The following is a 25,097-nucleotide window of genomic DNA, read 5'->3' on the forward strand; positions in this document are numbered from 1 at the left end:
TTAGTCCCATTTGGAAATTCAAGGTCAATGTTTGGGTGGAGTGAGCTGAAGGGAAGAATTGAAGCTATGAAATGCAATAGACCTCTGACACAAAAGGGAGATTATGGCTGGCTGTTGTGCTCATCCAAAAAAATGTGTTCACCCGCTCTGCTAAAACGTCCTGTGTTCAACCAGATATTTTCATTTAACTGTGAATTGTTGCCTTCCATTTTGAGAGCAAAATTGAACATTTTCTCCAAAGATCACCATCTAACTAGGAAACCTCAAGCTATTTTCATTCAATGTGAAAGCCAGTTTTGCGAAAATACCATGCTAACCTTTCCTGCTGCAGTCACCTGACCGTGGTCAGGACATGCATGGGAGATGTCTTCTCCGTGATGAGGTCATCCTTTTCGGGGTTAACTCTTCCTTCTCCTTTTGTATAACTGAGCTGGGTGGCGGTAACAGTAAAAGCACTCTTCCCCGGTTGCCATTGCGCTTTTTTCCCCTTCTCAACCTCCCGCTGCACATGCTGCGGAGTCCCGTCTCATTTATCCATCAAAGCGCGCACACACACACACACACACGCACACGCTGAGCCTGTTGTTGCAATACCTGTAACAACTATAATAAATGTCAGCACTTGCAAATACCGGAATGAACACAAGCTACACTCGCTCACAACTACCGTAATGAACTCAAGCAAAGTGTGTCTTCCCACACACATACAACATCGATATGCCTTCACGAGAGCTGCACAAAAGGAGGCAAAAAGCCGCTTGGGGCTCGAGAGCCGCAGGTTGGCCACCCATGCTCTAATTCATCAAGAATTTTGCCAAAAGCAGATACTTTTCAATTAATTTACGATTGTTCTAGGTGAAAGTCTAGGAAAGGAGAAGAACCTTGTGGCCTCGGTATGTAACAATACATTTTGCTAAAGTTTGATCCCCTCAGTTTCTTCTTCGAAGATACAGTTGTGAAGACGTGGATCCTGTTAAACTGGGCAGGAAAGCAAATATGAGGTTTTTGTGTGTGGTAGCGTGTTCGCATATATCCCTGTGTGTGTATGTGGGTGTGTGTTTGTGGATGTGTATGTTTGGTTGACACAGCTGTTTCACTGTGTTTGATCAGGACCCGTCCCGTGTGTGGGACTGGTGCTTTCCTGATACTCTCTGGACATCAGTGGGTACAAATCACGTTATATTCTCCAAATAGTGTGTGCAGATGCTTTGTCTGTAACTCCCTGTCAAATATTGTTTTCCACTTCTATTGTAACACCATTTGTTTAACTTAAACATTGAACTTCAATGCTGACCCTGCCTGACGTCTTTATCAATAACATACAGTATGTTTATTTTCACTAGGAACCCAAACAAGATGTTACAGAGTAGTTGCAAATAGTGTGGATTGTGAAAGATGCAATCAGTTTTCATTCTTCCTCACCAGTATAGAATTACAATATATTCGAGTTTAGTGACAGTTGTATGCAACCTTTATCAGAGAGACTGTATCAACAAAATGCTGAAATCCACTGCGTGAGAAAACATGGAGGAAGAGGGAATGAGTGACCAGTGACTCCTTTCTTTGTGGAAGTACCTCATTGTGGTATGAGAGGCACTACTTACTGGAAAATAAGTAAAATTTGTGGAAACAAAAAGTGCCTGGAAGAGACTTTTTTGTGGTCAGTGTTTGTTTTTATTTTGTTTTACGTGGGCTAACACTTTGTTCTTATGTAGTAAGTTAACACCCGTTTTAGTGAGAACTTTCCCAAACTATGTTGGCACTCTTCCAGGATCACCTTTTCCACAGGAGGTCAGCTACAGTTCCTGTGACTCACAGAGGGCTATTGCCCAGTCTGCCAAATCTTGTTTTTCCACTCTTGCACTTTCTGAATTTCTCATCGCTTCTCGACTTGATCTACAATGAATCAGTCAACTCAGGAATACAGTGCCTTGTGAACGTATTCGGCCCCCTTGAACCTTTCAACCTTTTGCCACATTTTAGGCTTCAAACATAAAGATATAAAGTTTTCATTTCTTGTCCAGAATCAACAACAAGTGGGACTCAATCGGGAAGTGGAATGAAAATTTTGGGATATTTTATACTTTTTTAACAAATAAAAACTGAAAAGTGGGGCGTGCAATATTATTCAGCCCCTTTACCCTCAGTGCAACAAACTCACTCCAGAAGTTCAGTAAGGATCTCTGAATGATCCAATATTGACCGAAGATGATAAATAGAATTCACCTGTGTGTGTAATCAAGTGTCCATATAAATACACCTGCTCTGTGATAGTCTCAGGATTCTGTTTGAAGTGCAGAGAGCACCATGAAGACCAAGGAACTCACCAGGCAGGTCTGAGATACTGTTGTGGAGAAGTTTAAAACCGGATTTGGATACAAAAAGATTTCCCAAGCGTTAAGCATCTCAAGGAGCACTGTGCAAGCGATCATATTGAAATGTAAGGAGTATCAGACCGCTGCAAATCTACCAAGACCTGGTTATCCCTCTGAACTTTCACCTCGAACAAGGAGAAGATTGATCAGAGATGCAAACAAGAGGCCCGTGATCACTCTGGGTGAACTGCAGAGATATACAACTGAGGTGGGAGAGTCTTTCTATTGGACAACAATCAGTCATTCACTGCACAAATCTGGCCTTTATGAAAGAGTGGCAAGAAGAAAGCCATTTATCAAAGATATCCATAAAAAGTCTCGTTTAAAGTTTGCCACAAGCCACCTGGGAGACACACCAAATATGTGGAAGAAGGTGCTCTGGTCAAATTAAACCAAAATTGAACTTCTTGGCCACAACGCAAAACGATATGTTTCGCGTAAAAGCAACACAGCTCATCACCCTGAACACAACATCCCCGCTGTCAAACATGGTGGTGCCAGCCTCATGATTTCAGCCTTTTCTTCAGCAGGGACAGGGAAGATGGTTAAAATTGATGGGAAGATGGATGGAGCCAAATACAGGACCATTCTGGAAGAAAACCTGTTGAAGTCTGCAAAAGACCTGAGACTGGGATGCAGATTTCTCCTCCAACAGGACAATGGTCCAAAACATAAAGCCAAATCTACAATGGAATGGTTCACAAATAAATGTATCCAGGTGTAAGAATGGCCAGGTCAAAGTCCAGACCTGAATCGACAATCTGTGGGCAGAGCTGAAGACTGCTGTTCATAAACGCTCTCCATCCAACCTAACTGAGCTCAAGCTGTTTTGCAAGGAAGAATGGGCAAGAATTTCAGTCTCTGGATGTATAAAACTGATTAAGACATACCAGAAGCGACTTGCAGCTGTAATTGCAGCCAAAGGTGGCAATACAAAGTATTAATGCAAGGTGGCTGAATAATATTGCGCACCCTACTTTTCAGGTTTTTATTTGTTAAAAAAGTTTAAAATATCCATTAAATTTCATTCCACTTCACGATTGTGTCCCACGTGTTAATTCTTGACAAAAACAAGTAATTTTATATCTTTATGTTTGAAGCCTGAAATGTGGCAAAAGGTTGAAAAGTTCAAGGGGGGTGAATACTTTCACAAGGCACTGTATATTGGGTGTATAGAAACACAGATACATTTCAATAGATAATTAAATACATCTGTGTTTCTCTTATCAGGTTGTAGCAAGGGCTTGCAAGGTATTTTGATCACTGTGACATTGCATCCCGTTCCTAGACTCATGACTTTAACATTTATTCTAATACAAGAGAGATGGTATACGAAGGAAAGAGGTCAATTTAAGTCTTGTTACATGGTTTTGGAGACCTGTCAATGGATTGTGATTATTAAACATCTTTGAGTCATACAAGCTATTATTCTGACTTTAGGGATCCATGTGCAATTCTGGATTTTATAAAAGGCTGTATCAGTTGTGTTTGAGGGGTGTGAATGTTTTTTCTACTGTCCAAAATTCAGTCAAAGTTTCAATGACAAGAACAGTATTGTGAATGTAGTTGGTACATGTCGTCTTTTACGATTTTTCATCTGGAAAGTATTGTTTATAGCATATTCGACTCAAAGCCTTCTTACCTTTCTCTTGCAGAAATTATGAATGATGTCATCAAGAAGGTGAAAAAGAAGGGAGAATGGAAGGTAAGAAGCTACTGTAATTACATTACAACACCTGTTGCAAGGTGGTCTTCATAGCCACAATGACAACCGTTTAACATCTTCTATGGGTTACTGACAACATCTCTACTATGTCTCTACAACATTTTATTTTATACATACATATTTTCTTTAGCTCTGCAGTTGGCACCAGACCTTTGCCCTAGTTTTACTGGCGTGTGACCTTAGAACAGGGGTGGTCAATGCGTCGATCGCAATCGCGAGGAGGTTTTGGTTGATTCTGAGACGGCGTGCCCTCCCCCCCAAAAAAATACGTCAGGCTGATGTGTTTCTTTTTAGGGGGAACATTTCTGAGCACATGGAACTTTCTCTAACAACGACCTGCTGCTCGGGCACACACACTCCTCCCTAGTTTACACCCCCACCCCTCCGCTCTGAAAGAGGTGCACTCATAATTAAAAATGTTACAGTACTTACGCAGAGCATCAATGGGGTTTATAATGACAGTGCCCACCTCTGATGCTGTCGATAGCAACACAGTCTGGGCAATGTAGAGCAAAGACGAGCTAGACATGCTGCTGATGTTTACTCTCGATAATAATGGCAAAAGTAGAAAAAGAAATGCTGATGCCATGAATGTTGGAGTATGTGAATCAAATAAGAAAAAGTGATGAAACTGGACAGGATTTTCTCTTTTTCGAGTGAGAAAGGTCTGGTCTGAAGCCAAAGTAGAAAGTGCAGGATGAAACTGTGTGTAATGTTAAAATTCCACCTTGGCACAGCCTGATCCAGGATGGAAGCACAGACAGTGCAGTGCACAAAAAGCTAATTCTGTATTTTAAATATAGGAGGCAACATAACATTAACCTTAAAACTGTTTGGGAGCATCATTCAGCAGTCACCATCCATTGCTAAAGATATTCTGCAAGCAATAATTCAGTTTTACACCAAGAAAAACAGATGGGGTTATCATTGTGGATTAAAAAAAAATGAAACAAAGTTGGAAGCAACCTGTCAAATTTATAGTTCATAGTTGGCTTGGTTTGGTTTGGTTAGCAATGTATTTTTTGTTGACATTTTCATTGTAAGTTTGCAAAAACACAAAATTATTCTTAAAAATTTTCTGATGCGAATGTAAATGCTGTAAACTGAATCTTTTAATGAGCTATGTGACTTCAATAGATGACATTTATCTGACCACGGTGCAGATCCCCTCCGTCAGTAGATTGAGAGAGGCTGGCTGCTTGAAAAGTAGATCTTGTGGTAAAAAAGTCTGGGCACCCCTGCCTTAGAACATCAATTTCGATATCTCTTTAATGTTCATCAACATTCAGTATCTCACATACAGTAAGTGAGCATGCCCGTCACATTTTTGTAAATATTCTGTCTTTTCATACGACATCACTAAAGAAATGACATTTCACTTCATTGGGAACTAGTCAAGGTACACTTGTAGTGTATATTACCTGTTGCCTCAAAATAACTCAACTACACAGCTATTAATGTATGGTCTATCTTAGTCACATCCTGTGATAACAAACTCTGTGTTCCTCTTGGTTCCAGATGCCACTAAGCCCGTCACCTTCTCGACCGATTTTGCAGCATAATTCAACGTATCATTTGGTTATCTAGATCTAATTTTTCCAGCAGACACAGTTGCATGGTTGCCATTGTTGTTGCTGTATTTCTTGTTATGGAAAGGAAAGTAAAAACGGTCACCGGAAATGTCCAAAAAAATGCTGAGGTAATTTCACCCTGTGGCCTCCAACCAGCCGCAGTGACACCCCAGACTTAAAGGAGAACTGCAGTACATTTTCAAAACTGTGTGCATGGGTTCCGCTCAAGTATAAAGGCACCCAAGACCTTGCAACACTAAAAATTCACATGACACGGGATTAGAAATGACTAATTTGGCCCAATCTGGACATTACCACATAGGCATGTACTCACTTTTGTTGGCAGCGATTGGGCATAATGGCTGTGTGTTTAGTTGTAACAAAGTATAATTTATTCAGTGTTGTATAAAACATAATGAAATATTTACAAAAATATGAGGGGTCTATTCACTTTTGTGAGATACTTTACCAATATTATCCCTGCAATATCCATAATTATGCCCCTAAAATGTCCAACCATCCATTTTCTGAGCCACTTATCCTCACGAGGGTCACGGGCGTGCTGGAGCCTATCCCAGCTGTCAACAGGCAGGAGGCAGAGTACACCCTGAACTGGTTCCCAGCTAATCCACGGTACATGGAGTCAGATGAGTCGCGCTCACAATCACACCTTAGGGCAATTTAGAGTCTCCAATTAAACTGTAGTGCCCGGAGAAAACCCATGCAGGCACGGGGAGAAGATGACAACTCCACACAGGGGGGGCCAGGATTTGAACCCTGATCCTCAGAACTCTGAGGCCAACACTCTACAGTTGCTCCTAACCCTAACCCTAACCTAACCCCCTCCTAAAATACTGTATCTTCAATAAAAACATAAAACCCTCAAACATCCTCCACTCTAAATGTCAATGTCCCTTAGTCCACATTGTCTATGATTCTTAAACTCATGCACAAACATGTCGAAACAACAAGAACTGCTGAAAGAGTCCTGCACACAAATGGCTCACATGACTACAATATGTATGAAAAAGGTCTGTTGTACAAAGATTTCTCAGGGGGCAATTTTTGTGCTAAAGAATATCTCCCTCACAGTTCTGAGGTTCTGGGTTCAGATCTCCACTCCCTCCTCTGTGGGGTTTGTATTTTTTCTCCCCATACTTCAGGTTCCTGCAATAAATCACAAACATGCAGATTAAGATAGTTGAAGACTTAAACTGCCCATAGGAGTATATGTGAGTGTGAATGATTGGTTGTCTATATGTGACCTGAAATTGGCTTAGGGTGTTGTATGTTGTGTATTGTCTCTTATTTCCAGGCCTTAATTGTGGACCAGCTCAGCATGAGGATGTTGTCTTCTTGCTGCAAGATGACAGACATCATGACAGAGGGTATCACCAGTATGTGAAATCCCCGCACCTAGCCTTTTTCCATTTGACAGTGTGCTGTGTGTGCACCTCTGCAAGTGTAACTGGAATAACAATGTTTCTCTTTACCATTCAACTAGTTGTGGAAGACATCAACAAACGACGAGAGCCTCTTCCCAGCCTTGAGGCCATCTTTCTGATTACACCTACAGAGAAGGTTTGCAGTCCAGGCACACATTAATTCTGCCCTCCTTCTCCCTCCTCACACATCCCTTGGTTTTTAAAATTCTTTTTGTTTGTGTTTCAGTATTTTCATTTCAAAATGCGTTTTTTAAAAAAACACTATAAAATATGTGGAGGACAATTAGTAGTGTATGGAATGTGGATCCGCTGGAGGACCTCATCTATACAGACACACTGATCAGAGAGCATGGCCAAACAGAAGAGGCGAATCAATGTGGCTTTCATATTGACACACAATTACAATTTAAGAGCTTGACTCACTCACTTGTTCCACCTTGTACTGTCTGGTATATTCCTGTTTTACAATATAGAGCCCTCATACTCTTGAGAGGCTTTAATGTAGAAAGGAACCCACTATAGTAACTGCTGCCGCGAATGGCGGTCAATGAACTCAATCAATACTTCTTGTTTTGTTTGGAGCCCTTTAAGAGGGGTTGTACTCTGTTCCACTCTGGAGTAATCCACAGTGAGAGGCGGCAAGCAGGTGTGGGTACACTCGGCGCCTGTACATTGGGTTTACCCTAGTGGACGAGAGAGTACATGTATGTGTGTGTATATTAGATCCATTCAATTTTGAGGGACATCAATATATGCAGAAATGCAGATTTTTTTTTACATTGGTGGTCTGGCCCCGTCCCTATTCCCAGTGTTCTGTACAAGTATAGAGTTATCACACTTCGCCAAAAGTCTCCTTCAGACCTCCTCATGGCTTCTGTTTCTCTTTCCACAGTCGGTCCATACCCTCATTGCAGATTTCAAGGACCCCCATTCAGCAAAGTACAAAGCAGCTCATGTTTTCTTCACTGACTGTGAGTATTTTTAAGATGGCCCACTTTTTTTGTTTCACACTTTTGGCTGTTTCTCTATCTTGGATACATTTTTTAGTTTCTTTTATTTGTCATTGTGGTGTTCATTTTTTTTAATTTTTGTTCGTTTTCTCTGTCTCCCTATAGTTTTGGCTTCAAAAAGAATCAAGTCAAAATATCTCATCTATAATGGTCATATAGTGCTTGATAAACCTTAGTTTTGATCTTGTTGTCATTCAAATTGTTAAATCCTCTGCTACAGGTGTAGTCAATTACGTAGAAACTACACAAAACAGTATGGCATGGTGTCCATTTACACAAAAAAATGGTCCACTAATTGCATAAAATCTCAGATTTAGAGTGCCATGAGCAAATGGAGAAGGTCTCATATTGATGAGGCAATTACAAATACAGTGAAGAAAATGAGTATTTGAATACCCTGCTGTATTGCAAGTTCTCCCACTTAGAAATCATGGAGGGGTCTGAAATGATCATCGTAGGTGCATGTCCACTGTGAGAGAGATAATCTAAAAAGAAAAATCCAGAAATCACAATGTATGATTTTTTTAATGATTTGTTTGTGTGATACAGCAGGGTGTTCAAATACTCATTTTCTTCAGTGTATATCATCTGCAAATTGCAGGAACCAAAGTATTCAGGTTACTTTACATGCTGCACACAAATTGTCTCTTTTAATATTGGCACAGTTATTCTACTCATTAAACTAAGATTCCAGTTGAATTATATCGGGACTGCAGTTCCGAGTCCAAGGCCTTGTATTTGTAAAACATTGAAATAATTCCCAATTAATTTCTTCTGCCCACTAGCATGTCCCGATCCCCTTTTCAATGAGCTGGTGAAAAGCCGTGCTTCCAAAACCATCAAGACGCTGACAGAGATCAACATCGCCTTCTTGCCCTATGAGTCTCAGGTAAATCTGTAGGTTTAGTCAAGTTCAAAAACTGATGAAGACTAGTCATTAAGGGTTTATTCAAATTCCTCTTCCTCTTGACATTGCAAAATGAATTTTTCATTTTTCATTGAGAGATTAGAAATGATTAATTAATTAATAGATTAATTAGCGTCTATTTCATGATCCCTCCAGAACAGAACAGAACAGAACAGAAAGTACTATGATTGCATTATATCAAAAACAACATGTGTGTGATCAATCTGCTATCCGGAGATTAGGAGGTAAATATCAATGGTGTGGATTGGACAGCTGTAAAAGACAGGGACAAGAATAGCAACACAGGGATAGAAAATGTAAGAACCATTGTTCACTGTACACAATGCTGCTGATGACTCAGACCAGACTTATGATACCTTTATCAATTCCCCTCTCTGCTATTCTCTTTTGATTTCAGTAATCTAATTTTCTTGCTTGTAGAATGTATAAATCAGTCCTACCCGACCCTCGCTACACAAACACCCGCTCAATGTTTATTTAATATCTCTTGTCTGCTATTATTAATTCAGAGTCAGTGATTTTCTGCTCGAGGCAAAGTGCTTCTTCAAAACCTGGCCTATATGCTTATGCAATTTCCCATTTTGGATGAGCCACGAGCCGCAGAGCGAATGTTGTCCAATTGTAGCAGGACTAACATGGGGACCCTTCTGTAGTGCAGATGCCTGATCACGTGACTGGAGGCAGATGGCATGGTAGGCGGCAAGGATGATGATTGATGAAGGTGAAGAGAGGAGGAAAAATCTGACAGAGGGAAGGAAACAAGACAAGGACATGAGAGATGAGAGAATGGGAGGAATAACGGCAGGACCATAGAGGAGATACATGGTAGATAAGAGAAGACAAAGGCATTGGTGAAAAGAGACGAGGAAATATTTAAGTTGAAGGCAACAGCATTATCAAGCAGACATGAGAATCTTTTTTTTTGGACGTTTTTGTCAAGCATGGAATGTTTAGGGTTGTGGTTATTATTAATGCCAGTTGTATAGCTATTCACGATCCTTGTTTTTCATCCGTCTTCTCCTGTCCTTGTCCGGTCCTATTTTGTCCTCTTCTTCCTTCACAGGTTTAGCGCTACAGTCTCATCCAACATCTGTATTTAATTGTTTGTTGTAGATCTGGAATGATTTCTTTACTCATTCTGTTTGCAGTTAGCAATTTGTATTTTTTTCCCCTCTCACTCCTGTCGAAATTCTGTTCTGTTCGACTGATCCACTCTGATCCTCAATAAAACTTCAATTAAAATATGAAGAAATCACAGAAGAAGCTCAAAAACTCCAGTGTGACACAATAAAATTGTTCTGGCATCAAGGGGATACAGGTTCTCCATTCTGCTTGCGCTAACAGCTGAACAGCACACACACAGAAAAAAAAGCATTTGTGGGTACATGTGTGTGTTGTTGGTCACAATACTACAAATTGTAGTCATTACGGGGGTGGTAACACATGAATTGAAGATATTTGTTGCGTTACCAAGTTCTTATCCCTTTTATCACATTAATGATGTAGCTGATCTCGACCAGGCCAGACAGAAAATTCAGTCTGGCCAGTCTAAGCCCGAGACAAAACCAAGAGTTTTGGCAGTAGAGTCTAAGACAAAACCAAGAGCTTCAAAATGACCAAAAAAGACCAAGAGTGTTCCAACATTAGTCGTTGTTCATCCTTACAAAGGCATTCATACAAATATCCTCTTGAACCGACACCTCGAAATAAGTGTCACTTTCAGAGGCTTTGCGAGATTGCAAGCATATACAGAAAACAAACCTTTGAGCCATGGAAAAACTAAATGTAAGTTGTGTGGTTATTTCTGTGCAGGTGTACTCTCTGGACAACGCTGATGCCTTCCACAGTTTCTACAGCCCTCATAAGACCCAGCTGAAGAACCCTGTGATGGAGAGGCTAGCTGAGCAACTGGCCACATTGTGTGCTACACTGAAAGAGTACCCTGCGGTCAGATATAGAGGGTGAGACGCCACTAAATGGCATCAATGAGTGCAACCTAAAAATATAAGAACAATGTTGCATTACAGTGTAACCTGTTTTGTATCGTTTATATGATTTGGTGAGACACTGGATATCTACCAATGATCTACTATTGTTGGTTGGTAATAAAAAACAGTGAAGGAAAAAGTATGTAAAGCCTTTGGAATTTCTAAAATTTCTGCATAAATCAAAACGTAATCTGACAATCTTCATCTCAAGGAGTCATCATCAGTAAACAGTCAGTAAACAAACAATTGTGTTTTCATATTTTAAGTGAAAATTCCATGTACCGGTAAACATTCCCAGGAGAGGGAGGACATGTAAGTTAATGCTTGGATTTTAAAAGTGGGCGAGGGTGTACCCCGGCTCCACAGGGAATTCTCGAGTTAAGAGGGTCTCGACCCGAAACGTTTCGGCTTTACGACACCCGTCCCCCGTCTGCCATTTTGTCTGGCTAATACTTGTCCGTGTTTGTGCGCCAGGAGTATATTCGCATTTTTCGCCCTCCTTTTTAGACATTTTTGCCCCAAAGAAGAAAGGCGTGTCTTTTAGCAATGCTTCTGCAGCTAAAAGAAAATCCATCACCATGGAAACAAAGCTCAACATCATAAAAAGATTGGAGAAAGGAGAAACAGCAACACCAACACCACCAAGGCTTCAGTCGGTCGACCGTAATGACAATTATTAAAGACAAAGCCTGTCTTTTAGTGCATGTGAAGGGTTCCGTTCCTATGTCGGATACAATGATCACAAAACAAGGTTCTTTGATACTTGTCGTGATGGAGAGGGTTGAGGACCGGGTTCCATCCCAATAGCTAAGCACAGCCACCCCTTCTTTTTCTCCATCCACCTCCCAGCAGTAATGCTAAGTACGTCATCTTGTTTATTTCAATGTATTTTTTTTTTATAAAAAGTATTTTGATGGAAATTCGGACTTTAATGGAATTAGGGTTAAGTGCAAAATCAGTATAGCCAGTTTTTTATATTGAGTAAAACTGGGTCCTCACTCATCAGGGAATGAGTAAGATTCTAACCAAAGGAGTGCATATGTACAAAAGCTAAAATTGCCCAGCCACCCCCCCTCCCCCCAAAATGACATCTATTAAACCGTGTATATATCCCTGAAAAAAGACATTGCTTGAATTGCACCATACTGTTTGTTACTCTAAAACCTGTATGTACCTTTCAGCATTATTGATGCCTTCACAGATGTCTACTCTGCCATTTCGGCCAAAGTGAACTAGGATAGACTTTAGCTGACCTCAAATGTGTCAGTTCTATTTATGACAAATGGTATCATCTGTCTTTCTATATATCAGGGACTACAAAGACAATGCAACCCTGGCTCAGCTGGTTCAGGATAAACTGGACGCCTACAAGGCTGATGACCCCACCATGGGAGAGGTAAGTCATTTTTCTGCACTCTGGTCCAAGTTTTGTATCTCTTGGGTATACAATGAGATCAAGTTTTCTCCATTTGACATTTTATTTTAGATTTATTGGTCATGCTGACCAAGTGACAGCTTGAAAATATTCACAATATTGTATGTCTAAATTTGCAGGGTCCAGATAAAGCTCGCTCACAGTTGATTATACTGGACAGGGCTTTTGACCCCGTCTCACCTGTCCTGCATGAGCTCACCTTCCAGGCTATGGGCTATGACTTGCTTCCCATTGAAAACGACGTTTACAAGTACACAAAATTGATAGATTTTTAGAAACAATTGAATTTGTAAGTAGAAATTACACATGCCCTGTTTGTACTAAAATGTTCTGAATTCTGTTTTTGCTCAGGTATGACACCAGTGGTATCGGAGATTCTCGTGAGAAAGAGGTTCTGTTGCATGAAGACGATGACTTGTGGGTGAGCCTGAGACACAAACACATTGCAGAGGTGTCCCAGTGAGTACTTTTCATAATCATCCATACATCTCTGTATTTTTAACGACGTATCCAGGAATATGCCAATGTTATTTTGTTTCTTTGGCATAAAGGGAAGTGACTCGTCAACTGAAGGAGTTTTCCTCAAGCAAGAGAATGAACACCGGAGAAAAGGTAATGTGAGTCATTGATTCATTCCTCAATCAAAAGTTGAACGAGACCTGTAAATTCCCTGGGAATCTTATTTCTTGATCATGCCCAGATATTCTGAAGTATTCCAAACTTCAAAATGTAAAAGAAAGGGCTATTATTCTCTTGCAAAAGAAACTTTGAGGTCAATTTCTTTATTTTATTTTTCTGCTATAAATTCAAAACATTTGAGTTTGATATCAAAAGATAAATCTGGAGATCATGGCCTTGCATGGCCTCTTCTGACAAAGGGTCACTAAAATTGATTGGTATAAAACATGGCAGCAGAAAAATGAAGTCAAAGAAACGTATAAATTACACACAATTTGAAGAAAGCTGCATCAAATTGACTGGGAGGTGCAGCAAGGCAATAACACAAACCACACTACAAAAACTAGAACAGAGTTCATCAGAGGGTAAAAGTAGAAGGTTATAGACTGACCAAGTCAATTTCCAAAAATACAGTTCATGGTTTTTACCTGTTAAATAGAGTGAATGAAGTATGCCCAAAACAACTGAAAACCTCTGGAAAAAAATCACAAAAGAAGAATACAGAAGTTTGGTGACATTGATTGGTCCCGGGCTCGATGCAATTATTACAAGCAAATTACAGTATATCTCATGAATACTCATTGCAATTTTCCTGAAAAATAATGACGTCATACCTTAACTAAGTCAGGCGACAGGGTAAGCTTTGGTGGGCAATTTCCTAGATAGGGCCAATGTCGTTTGACTCTAAACGTTAGAGCATGATTCGAGAGCATCCCTGCTTGTTTACATGCAACCGTTAGCACTAGCATTCACTACGTAGGCTAAATAACATTATGTTGCCCGCTTGCAAGCCGTATCGTATAAAAATTATGTGAACCTACCTCAAGTAAATCTTGAATGAATAGGCTGTGGTAAAAGAACGGATATGGTAATATTGGATTACATGTTGTGTATGACAGTATTGGCACTGCCTGACTGAGATACAGCAAGATTTTATGTGTAGTCTGACAAATTGTGCTATTGTGAAAGTCCAAATTTGTCTTGTCATCTGATAAGTCAGTTGTGTACAATGTCACACAAGTCGTGTATCAGATCCAGATTTAAAACCTGGAAACCGAGGCTAAAATATTCATCACTTGTATCATGTTCATCTTTTGATTTCAAACCCAAATGTTTTCAGTCTGCAATTAAAATAAAGTCATTAGCTTCACTGTTACCCAAAACTCAAGTGCACATTTGAATGACTTTGGTTTTGAAGAATTTGACAGCCCTGACATCTAATCCATTAAAGACCTGATGAGATGACTACAAGAAGAAGTCTCACAGATGAGTGGAAGCTGTTATCACTGCAAAAGAGGGACAGTCGTACATTTTCTTATACCTTTGCTCTGCGTGTAATACAATACTCCCTACATAAGTCCAGTCTCTAAATTCCACAAGACAAAATTTAGGTGATGCAGTGTCCCAACATTTCTGATTTTCCGAACTGTGGAAAAATGTATAATCAAGTTGATTAAGCTGTTCATGATTAGCAACTAATTGCTTTTGTGGTTTGATGTTATTTGTCTTCACTGGCTTCTAGTTAGCTTTAGAAAAGATTTTAAACTTTTGCTAATGGTCTACAAATCACTAAATGGTTTAATTCCTGAATACATGAAAGAAATGCTTACGGAATCCAAACCCACTTGACCTCTGAGATCGACCGATTCAGGTCAAATAGAGTCCAAAGCAAACATGGTGAAGCAGCATTTAGCTATTATGCTGCACAATAATGGAATAAGTTCCCAACAGGAGTGAGGTCAGCCGCAAGTGTGAATGTTTTTAAATCCAGGTGCTTCTTAGAGTATTTCCACTTTGTAATCATATTACTTGCACTGTACGTGGTTTTGTCTTTTTTTAAATATATATTTTGTTATAATTTGTATTGTTTTTATCCCGTTTTAAATGTTTTAGCTCTTTGTTTTCAAATGCTTTTAATCATGTCAATCACATTGAGTTACCTCGTGTATGAAATGCGCTATACAAATACATTTACTTTGCTTTGCTTTGTTTCCAATTTACAGACCACAATGAGGGATCTGTCCCAGATGTTGAAGAAGATGCCTCAGTATCAGAAAGAGCTCAGCAAGGTGTAGTTATGTGTTTTTATTTTTGGCCCATTTGTGTGCGAATGCTAATTGTAGTGTGCTGTGTTTTCCAGTACTCCACTCACCTGCAACTTGCTGAAGACTGCATGAAGCATTACCAGGGAACGGTGGACAAACTGTGCCGTGTGGAACAGGTAAAATGGGAGCATTTTATCTAGCATCAAGCATTTATTATGTACATCATGGTCACATGGATACAGACTGAAATGTGTATTATTCTGTGGACTCGTGTGCTCACATCACATTTGTTTGTCAACTGGATGAAGAACCAATTAAAAAAAAAGAAACCCATTTTGGACACACAAGCATGTAAAGTTGTGTGTTACAGGACCTTGCAATGGGCACAGACGCTGAGGGGGAGAAGATCAAAGATCCCATGAGGGCTATCGTGCCCATTCTGCTGGATGCCAACGTCAGCACATATGACAAAATCCGGATCATCCTGTTGTACATCTTCCTCAAAAATGGTATGAAGAACACGACACAATTGATATGGTACATGATGGAGCTATTCATCCCGTTTTTATTGATTACAGTATGGTGATGAATTTTGAGGTATACTTGCTCAGAAGTAAACATTATATATATATATTGTACATATAATTTATTGAAATTATAAATTGTATTGTGAAGGATGCAGTTCATTTTTTTTCTCTTTTTTTCTCCCTTTCTGAGAGAGGAATTTTACGTATTGCAATTTAAAACATCTTTTATGCACCGAAAGTCTCATTTGAGTTATGAATGCAATTTTAGTGGTATACTGTACATATGGGTACAAATCTAAACAGTAGTAGTGGTAGTTACGTCTTTACTCTTCTGGGGATCAGGGTTGAAATTATGAAGAAATGAAAAAATTATGGATATTTTGCCTGTATCTAAAAAAATAAAATAAAATGGGATTTTTATTGGCCCAAACAAACTACTAATGACACACATATGATGCACAAGATGATTTGATATGGAATATACAATATGTGCGTGTGTGTGTGTGTAGGCATAACGGAGGAGAACCTAAATAAGCTGATCCAGCATGCTCAGATTCCCCCTGAAGATAGTGAAATCATCACCAACATGGCTCATCTGGGAGTCCCCATTGTCACAGACGTAACACTCTCAACTCTCTCCTCCTGTTTACACGACTTTTTCCTACACAGTTTATCATATAGTCTTTTGAGAACATCATGAGATGGTGAATATACAGTTTAGTTGAGTGTATCGACCATACAGTTTAGTTTTCAGTTGACCTAATATATATGTTTTTGTTTTGTTTTTGGAATGTTGAAGGGGAGAAAAAAACCCACTTAAGTATGGGAGTGCATGCAAACTTTACACAGAGGGGGCGGAGCCCAGATTTGAACACTGAACCTCACAACTGTGAGGCAGATGGAGTCACTACTATGTCACCATGTGACCCAAATACTGTTAAAGACCTGAATAAACATCAAAGAATACATAAAGATAAAAAAAAAATCACACTAGATGTAGAATACTATGACGTATGGAAAACATAAATATGGACGGAATGGTGTACTGTATGTTTCACTATGGCAAGCAGTATTAGCACATTACCTATCATAGTTAAAAATGTTTCTTTCAGGATGCTTTCTTAAGTTTTACTTTTTCTTCAGTCAACCCTCCGCCGAGGCAAAAAACTGGACAGGAAAGAGCGAGTGAGCGAGCAGACCTATCAACTGTCCCGCTGGACACCACTTGTCAAGGATATCATGGAGGTCCGTTTATCTGAAATCCTTTCAGAAAGCACATTCGTTGTTTTAAATGAAACAATTTAAGAAGATTAAATGACACCTTTCTAATCAAGCATTCAACGAATACGAATCAACACTATGAATTCAAATGAAATAACCCCCCCAAAAACGTTACATTTAGTGCTTGCATAAAGGCCTGCTATACAAATACAAATAAAATAGAATTAGCGTTCATTATGACTGCTTTGATTTGATGTTTTTTTTGTATATTGATGCTATATTTATAGTGCTATCATTGTATAGAGGGAACACGCCTACATTATAAAATCACGTGACTTTTAGTTACGCCGCCATACTGCCAGTCAAACAAAACATTGTTGAAAGTTAATTCCTTTGAGACGAAACAAAAACATGTCTTACAGCACCACACCGAGTTTTGTCCAATCCCGTTAAACATTTAGAAGGTGATAATAAACGAAGGTACGTGGAAAAATGAGAGACACTTGGCATAGAGGATCCAATTTTAATGCCAAAGTCGATGTTTTCGCCAATAAGAAATTTGACTGTTAATTTGCTTCCGCTTGTCTTGGACAACTGGATATACACATGTATCTGGTGAATAAGTTGTCGATATTTACACAGAAGAGTTTGAAAGTGTATAAAAGTCTTAACGCATACAAATACTTTGTTGCTAATGCTTCATTGCAGAGGCTAGATACAGGCCCAATTAAAATATACAATCTCCCTTGATCTGTTCTCAATGAAAAATAAATCCCACATAGTGATGGACACAGACAGATTTTTTTCAGTACAAATACCAAACTATGATTGGGGGAAAAAATGAGGACAGGGAGTCGTCTCCTCCGTAAACCTCTCTGTGACACACCGTTCATTATTTTTTTTAAATACGCATTGTTCTTAAATGAGTCAATTTGGCATTATTAATACTTAATAATTTGAGATTGAGAAGAATAATTCCTACCTGAAATGAAATGATTGCTACACAGGCGTGTGTATTTCGTTGGGCACCATCCATCCCGTTTAATTGCCAAAATCCATCGATATTTTCTGGTCTTTTCAGATTGTATTCTACAGAATGATATCTTTGAAGAACTGTCTCGTCTATTGTGACAACCATCACCACAACAGGTCTCGGAAATTGTGAAAAATCTACTCCAGTTCAGCGATTCCGCATTACCGAGCAGCTTTGTTTGACCAGCAATATGGCGTTGTAAACAAACAGTGACGTCACGCACACGATCTCTATTGGTTATTCTGGCATCTTATAAACAAGTGCACATGTAAGCGCTATTGTGATGCCTTTACCAGATACTTATTTTGCGGCACCGTAAACGGCGCATTAAAAACAATCTCAAGATGTTTACTCATGCTGTTGTACAATTGGTTGAAAATAAATACTTTTATGTGAGTGAATTTCATTATTCAAAACTATGTATTTGTCTTTTTGTCCCTCTCCAGGATGCCATTGATGATAAGCTTGACACCAAGCACTACCCCTACATCTCCACCCGATCCTCTGCTTCTTTCAGCACCACTGCTGTCAGGTACACACACACACGTGCACACGCGCACACACACACACACACACACACACACGTGCGCACGCACACATGCACACACAGACAGACACACACACACACATACACACACACGAATTAATATGCATTTAGTTACAATAAATGGTGGTGACAGATCAATAGTAATTTGGGACAGGAAATGAGCTCCAGAGGTCAATATTTGAGAAGTCGGTAGTTGCTGATGAGCTGTGGAAATGTCCCACATGAATGACTGGAGGGTCATGCTGACCAAATTTATGTGCACCGACTCAATGAACATTAAGCACACATTTTGTGTGATAGATTTACACAGATTTTGTTATCTACACTAAAAGATAACATAAAACATCAGTATTTTGCACTCATGGTTGTAGTTCAGATCCATTGTCCTTTTATCCAAATTTGAATGGAAGCTTCTGATTTTTATTGATTAGCAATAAAACAAATAATCACGTTTCTTTGCATTTGGGGCATGCTGAGGCAAAGAAATAATACTGTTGAGTCTTTGCAGCATTTGGTTCGCAGCACCAAATAGCTCATGGATAAAATCAGGATCAATCAAGAATCAGATTAGGTCAGTTACATATTACAACAGTTAGTATTTCATTTCAAATTAAGACGGTTAACACAAGGAAATGATTTTCCCTATTTAAGATGCTCAACCCACTAAACTTATGGTGGGATTGTTCATACATGGCAAGTGCTAAAAAATGCACAATCCCAAGAAGAAAGTACTTTAGTAGTAAGGTGACATGTTTGTGCTCCCTGACAGTGCTCGGTATGGACACTGGCACAAGAACAAGACACCCGGAGAATACCGTACCGGCCCACGCGTCATGGTCTTCATCATTGGGGGAGTGTCCTTCAGCGAGATGCGCTGCGCCTATGAGGTCACACAGGCCAACGGGAAGTGGGAAGCCATCATTGGTGAGTAGTGCGCTTGGGGAGGGGAAGGGCTCATAGAAAGAAGCATACTTCGCGTGTAGATGATGTGGATTACGAATCTCTCTCCCCCAACTTTTTAAATGTCAATAAAAATAATTCATGTTTTTCACAGTGGAACTCAGGTTGGGAAAAACTGGGGAATTGCCAAATATGTGGGGCTTCCAAAAGCCCCCTAATTCTTCTACTACAACCTGACCAATGTGGATAGCAGAATGATCATCCCAATATTTTGGGTTTTGTGGATGTTAGAAGGAGGACTGCACAATATTGAGAAAAATGTTTTGTTCTTTTTGTTTTTTAAGCCTGTTATATATGTTGTTATGTGCAATAATTCAGGATCACTGTTGGTAAAGTTCAAAGTTCAATTCACCATTCATAGTTCAGTGCAAAGAAAAATAATTTGCCCCCCTCCTGATATCACACACAAAGTTTTCAAATCATCACACCAATTTTAATATCAGATACAAACTAAGGAAATACAAAATGTAGGTTTCAAATGACAACTCAATTTATTAAGGCCCAGAAGAAAATCCACACCTTTCTGACCCTCTGTGAAAAGGTAATTGCCCCCTGGACCTAATAATGGTTTGTTCCATCCTTGGCAGCAATAAAAGAAATGAAGCATTTTTGATAATATCTGATGAGTCTTTCACATCGCTCTGGAGGAATTTTGACCCACTCTTCTTTGCAGAATTGTTTCAACTGCACCATATTGGAGGGTTTTCTAGCATGAACTGCCCGTTTAAGGTCACAACGGAGCATCTCAATTGGATTTAAATCTGGATTTAGACTTGGCCACTCCAAACTTAATTTTTTTTTTTTTTCAGCCATTCAGAGGTCAACTTCATGGTGTGTTTTGGATCGTTGTCCTCTTGCATGATCCAAGAGCACTCGAATTTGAGGGCACAAACTGATGGCTGGACATTCTTCAAGATTTCTGGTAAACAGTAGAATTCATTGTCTCAGTCACAGGAAGTTGGCCTAGTCCTGAGGTCGGAAAGCAGCCCCAGACCATCACACTGCCACCACCATGCTTCACTGTTGGCATAATGGTCTTTTTATCAAATGCAGTGCCACTTTAACAGTAGATATAATGGGGTGCGGCTTCCAAAAAGTTAAATTTTTGTCTCGACAGTCCTCAGAATGTTTCTCCAAAAATCTTGGGGATCATCAAGATGTTTTTTGGCAAATGTGAGATAAGCCTTTGTATTCTTTGCTGACAGCAGGGGTTTTTGGCTGGGAACTCTCCCATGCATGGCATTTTTGGCCAGTGTCTTTCTTATGGTGGATTCATGAACACAGACCTGAACTGGGGCCAGCGAGGTCTGCAGGTGTTCAGATGTTGTTTGAGGTTCTTTTGTGACCTCCTGGATGAGTCATTGTCACATGCTTGGAGTCGTTTTAGTTGGTCGTCCACTCCTGGGAAGGTTGGCCCCTGGTCCTAGTTTCCTCCATTTGTGGATAGTTGCTCAGACAGTGCTTTGCTGGAGCTCCAAAGCCTCAGAAATGGTTACAAAGCCATTTTCCTGATTCACCTTTCCCAAATATGTGGTTAGTCACAGTGGCTTTGTGATTTCACAAAGGTGTTCGGAAAGACCTTTTCACAGAGGGTAACAAATTAAACTGTCATTTGAAAACTGAATTTTGTATTTGGGTTGCCTCTGAGTGATAATAAAATTGGTTTGATGATGTGAAACCTGCCGGCACACTTGAGTAACTGGTTAGAGTGTTGGCCTCATAGTTCTAAAGGCCAGGGTTTGAATCCCGGCCCCACCTCTGTGGAGTTTGCATGTTCTCCCCATGCCTGCGTGGGTTTATCTCTGGTCACTCTGGATTCCTCCCACATCCCAAAAATATGCGTTGGACAATCTAAATTGCCCCTAGGTGTGATTTTGACTGTCGTCTGTCTCCATGTGCTCTGTGATTGTCTGGCAACCAATTCAGGGAGTACTCTGCTTCCTGCCCGATGACAGGTGGTATTGGCTCCAGCACTCCCGTGACCCTCGTGAGGATAAGCGACTCAGAAAATGCTTGGATGGGTTTGAAACTTTTGTGTGCGATAGATATGCAAAACAACAGAAATCAGAAGCGGGGCAAATACCTTTTCACAGCACTGTATGTTCAATGGTCCAAAAATGAAATACTTTGTACTTCTTTTTTTCAGTATTGTATGTTGGTGACACGATTACTTTCAAAATGCTGGCATTTCATTTCCCCCTTTTTGCCATTCCTTCATTCCGCGACATAAAGTTTGAAAATGATAATCAAAATGAAATTAGATGTGTCCAAAGAGGGATTATTTTTCTAACGATAGTTTTGCTATTTTACCGTCAGGACAGACAGAGTATGACAAGAAGTGTTTCTCTATTATAACTGCAATTGCTACCTTTAAACAAACCTCTTCAACTCACTTCGGCACTAGGTTTCCAACAGATGGTGTCAAAACAAAGTGTTATTGCTTTGGCTTCAGCACAAAAAGAGTGGATAGATGTTTTTTTTGTGAATAATGAACGATAGGTTCCCCCCAAAACCCATGAATCAACAATTTTGCGAATCAGTGGCGATTATGTACAAACTGTTTCCAAATAAATGTAACATATTGATTGACAATTTCCCAAATCATTAAAAATTTTAGGGTTACTCGTACTGACAAGTAATATATATGAGAAAGAATAGAATTTCTATACATACTCACTGGTGCTATTATAGGATGCAGTTTTGCCCAATCTAAATGATAAATTACTGTACGGCAATCACACCTAAGTGTTAACAACCCTTACAACATGTCTATTGTTATGTGTTGTGTTTTAGGTTATAACAGCCCTTAATGTCACGCCCCTCTGGAGTGTCGTTTTAATGCTTCTTTGTGCTGCTCTCTTCGATGTTCCTATTTTGCTCTGCTTCAGCTGTTGTCTTTCAAAACTGTTGTCTTTAAATCACAGCCTTGCCATGTGTTTTTCTGTCTCTCTGCATCCCAATTGTTTTTGTGCAACATTTGACGATGTATATATCCCTGTGTGTGTACTGTGAACCATTAAGAAAACGAGTTTCTGTGTGTGTTTGTATGATTAGTTTGTTGCTTTTCATAACCCTTTGTTTGTTGGAGAGCGTGGACGAGGGGCCTGGCACGTGTTGAGAGACGAGTGGTGAAGCCACCTCTGTTCCTCCTACAGGTTCCACCCACATGCTCACCCCAACCAAATTCTTATCGGACCTGCAGCACCCCGACTTCCGAGAGTCCACTAGGGTGTCGTTTGAGGATGCAGACGCCTCAGACGAGTGAGGCAGAGACAGATTGGGAGGGAGGGAGAGAGAAATCACACAGAAAAAGTAAAGGCAGCCGCTCAAGAAGCCCTTTCTGAACTTTAACAGCACAAGGGCTTCCTTGTGGTTCTTTTTTAATCACTCAGTAGTGTTTGATGTACCCCCACCACCTCCTCCTCCTCTTCGTGAAACTCAGGGATGGGTACCTCATGGCCTTTTCTCACCACATAGGCCGCTCTATCAGGATCTGCTATAGCCTCAAAGTCAGCGAGTTTATTCTTGGCGGAGTCCAAACATCTCTGATCATCATACAGTAAAATCACATTGGTTGACCAAATCCTCATCAAGTAGAGAATTTGCTATTACTAGAAAAATGTCAATATTTGAGCAGTGCAGTCAACTACTCAAAAAACACAACTCATGCTGGCTTACAATCCAGTACAAGAGCTTTAACAACATTTATTCCTTTACAAATGCTAATGACTACACTTATCCTGTATACAGTGGTCAGGTTTAGCCCCTTAGTCTTGACATGATATTTTGAGGTTACAGACGTCACAATGTTTAAGAATAGATTGTCACATCGCACATGAAGACATGCCAGTTCCTGCTCAATTTACTTTTTATTTGATTGTTTTATATTAACGCACTAGAAGTGTTTGGCAGACAAATGTTTACTGTACAGTGAGTATAGCAGAAGTCAATAAGAGTGTGGGAAAGATTAGAGTCTGGAGAGGATCATATAACTTGAAAATATATACAAATATTCTCAAAAATATGTGGTCGTTACTTCGCAGACTTCACCTTTTACGGGGTGGCTCCAGAACCTAAATGAGGGAGTACTGTAATAAAATTAACTACAGATTCTCATTTGCAACGGCATCCAGGGTGCAGACAGTAAAGTAAAACAAAGCAAAATAAAAAAGAATTTACATACGACAAAATGTTCAGTGTGAGAGTTTATTTACTTTATTTACTGACACGTGAAACAAGAATTAAATAATGTATACTTAAACACCTAATTCTTCAACCAGTCATATACTGCTAACATATCATTCTAAACACCACTGATGGGCTAAAGGAAATTAGAAATTAATTTTCTAAAAACTGCTACTTTAACCCAGATGAAGCAGCATCACATAAAACAAAAGCAAAAAAACAACCACTGAATCTGCTAGGCTAATGAGTCTGCTAGGCTAATGCTAACATACAGCGGGTACAAAACGTATTCAGATTCCCTTCATTTTTTTTACTTTGTTGTTTTGCAGCCATTAGCTAACCCTAACCCTACACACACTGAGCAGTAACACACAAACAGATCATACAATGCTCACAAGGATTTTTGAGAACGAACAATGCCCATTAGTTGGGGACCTTCTCTGCTTCTTCTTAATGCTTTTAATTGATGACTAGTGTAAAACCCCATCCAAAAATAAAAAGGACTTGAAAATCTATTATACAGCAAAAACACTGATGTATCACTATATACGGGGGTGGGGGGGGGGACACTCATTATACAATGAAAATAAAGAACATATTGTTATTGTGAAGGGTTTGACAGTTTCACTCAAATCTGACAAATGTCATCATTGTAAACGTATTTTTTATGCATCTCTAGTGCTTGATATCGTTGTGACCAGTCAGTCAAAAGTTCGTATTGCATAAAATGTATAAGGATGAGATGCCATGTCATTGCCATGACAAAACTATAACCTTACGAAAATTGTCTGCACATATGCGTTTGAATTGAAAATAATAAAGGCTATAAAGAGAATTGTATGCTGAAGAGCGGCCATGCTTGAGTGGGTTGGCCAGCCCCCATCTCTGCTGCCTCCTTCTGTCATCTCTGTTGGGTGGATTAAATTGCCCCTCAATAGTATCAATGCTCATCGCCAAATGCTCACTCCAGATTTAATCTACCCCCAAATCCATCTTTATTATCACTTTTATTTACTCTGTTTATTTTTATAATGAATCCTTGACCACGGCAATCACCTTAATTTCTTTCAGGACATGGTTGAAGTTCATTGAAGGAGTCCCTTGATGTTGTGTTGTACTATCATCGCATGCTCACATGGCCCACGGCTCGTCAGCAGAAGGTGCCGTTACATAGGACCAATTTGGTGATAATAAAGCAGGACGATTCTATCATTCTTTTCATAAAGGATTGTTTCTGTGTGTGCGAGACGCCTCTGCTGACACAGCGTGTCTATGTTGCATTGCGCCACCTGATAGGCTTTAGCAACCTAACAACTAATATTAAAATGGAGCAAAGAGCTGCCATTGATGTCACTCTGTGTGGTGCTGCTTAGGTCAAAATAATTTACACCCCCAACTGCCACCCCCCCAAAAAAAACAAAAA

The 25,097-nt window shown here is 39.7% G+C and overlaps 1 protein-coding gene across 5 annotated transcripts in view; it reads left to right on the forward strand.

The window, feature by feature from the left end:
• The window catches only part of LOC133490486 (syntaxin-binding protein 1), a 43,416-nt gene that overhangs the window by 13,207 nt on the left and 5,112 nt on the right, over window positions 1–25,097 (forward strand). For 2 of the 5 annotated variants that reach the window (XM_061800612.1, XM_061800614.1), the window contains exons 3-20: window positions 4,031–4,080; window positions 6,988–7,069; window positions 7,177–7,253; window positions 8,010–8,088; window positions 8,913–9,016; window positions 10,868–11,016; window positions 12,355–12,439; window positions 12,598–12,728; window positions 12,830–12,937; window positions 13,030–13,090; window positions 15,160–15,225; window positions 15,297–15,377; window positions 15,572–15,710; window positions 16,238–16,347; window positions 16,872–16,973; window positions 18,429–18,514; window positions 19,299–19,453; window positions 22,645–22,801. In XM_061800612.1, coding sequence (XP_061656596.1) covers window positions 4,031–4,080; window positions 6,988–7,069; window positions 7,177–7,253; window positions 8,010–8,088; window positions 8,913–9,016; window positions 10,868–11,016; window positions 12,355–12,439; window positions 12,598–12,728; window positions 12,830–12,937; window positions 13,030–13,090; window positions 15,160–15,225; window positions 15,297–15,377; window positions 15,572–15,710; window positions 16,238–16,347; window positions 16,872–16,973; window positions 18,429–18,514; window positions 19,299–19,453; window positions 22,645–22,754 — 1,775 coding nt within the window. In that variant the 3' untranslated portion in view covers window positions 22,755–22,801. Of the gene's footprint in view, window positions 1–4,030; window positions 4,081–6,987; window positions 7,070–7,176; window positions 7,254–8,009; window positions 8,089–8,912; window positions 9,017–10,867; window positions 11,017–12,354; window positions 12,440–12,597; window positions 12,729–12,829; window positions 12,938–13,029; window positions 13,091–15,159; window positions 15,226–15,296; window positions 15,378–15,571; window positions 15,711–16,237; window positions 16,348–16,871; window positions 16,974–18,428; window positions 18,515–19,298; window positions 19,454–19,583; window positions 19,674–22,644; window positions 22,802–24,745; window positions 24,835–25,097 lie in introns of those variants that run through there. The other 3 variants (XR_009792234.1, XM_061800616.1, XM_061800615.1) reach the window with 3 other exon arrangements.

The sequence above is a fragment of the Syngnathoides biaculeatus genome, chromosome 17 (assembly GCF_019802595.1).
Source record: "Syngnathoides biaculeatus isolate LvHL_M chromosome 17, ASM1980259v1, whole genome shotgun sequence".
Classification (NCBI taxonomy): domain Eukaryota; kingdom Metazoa; phylum Chordata; class Actinopteri; order Syngnathiformes; family Syngnathidae; genus Syngnathoides; species Syngnathoides biaculeatus.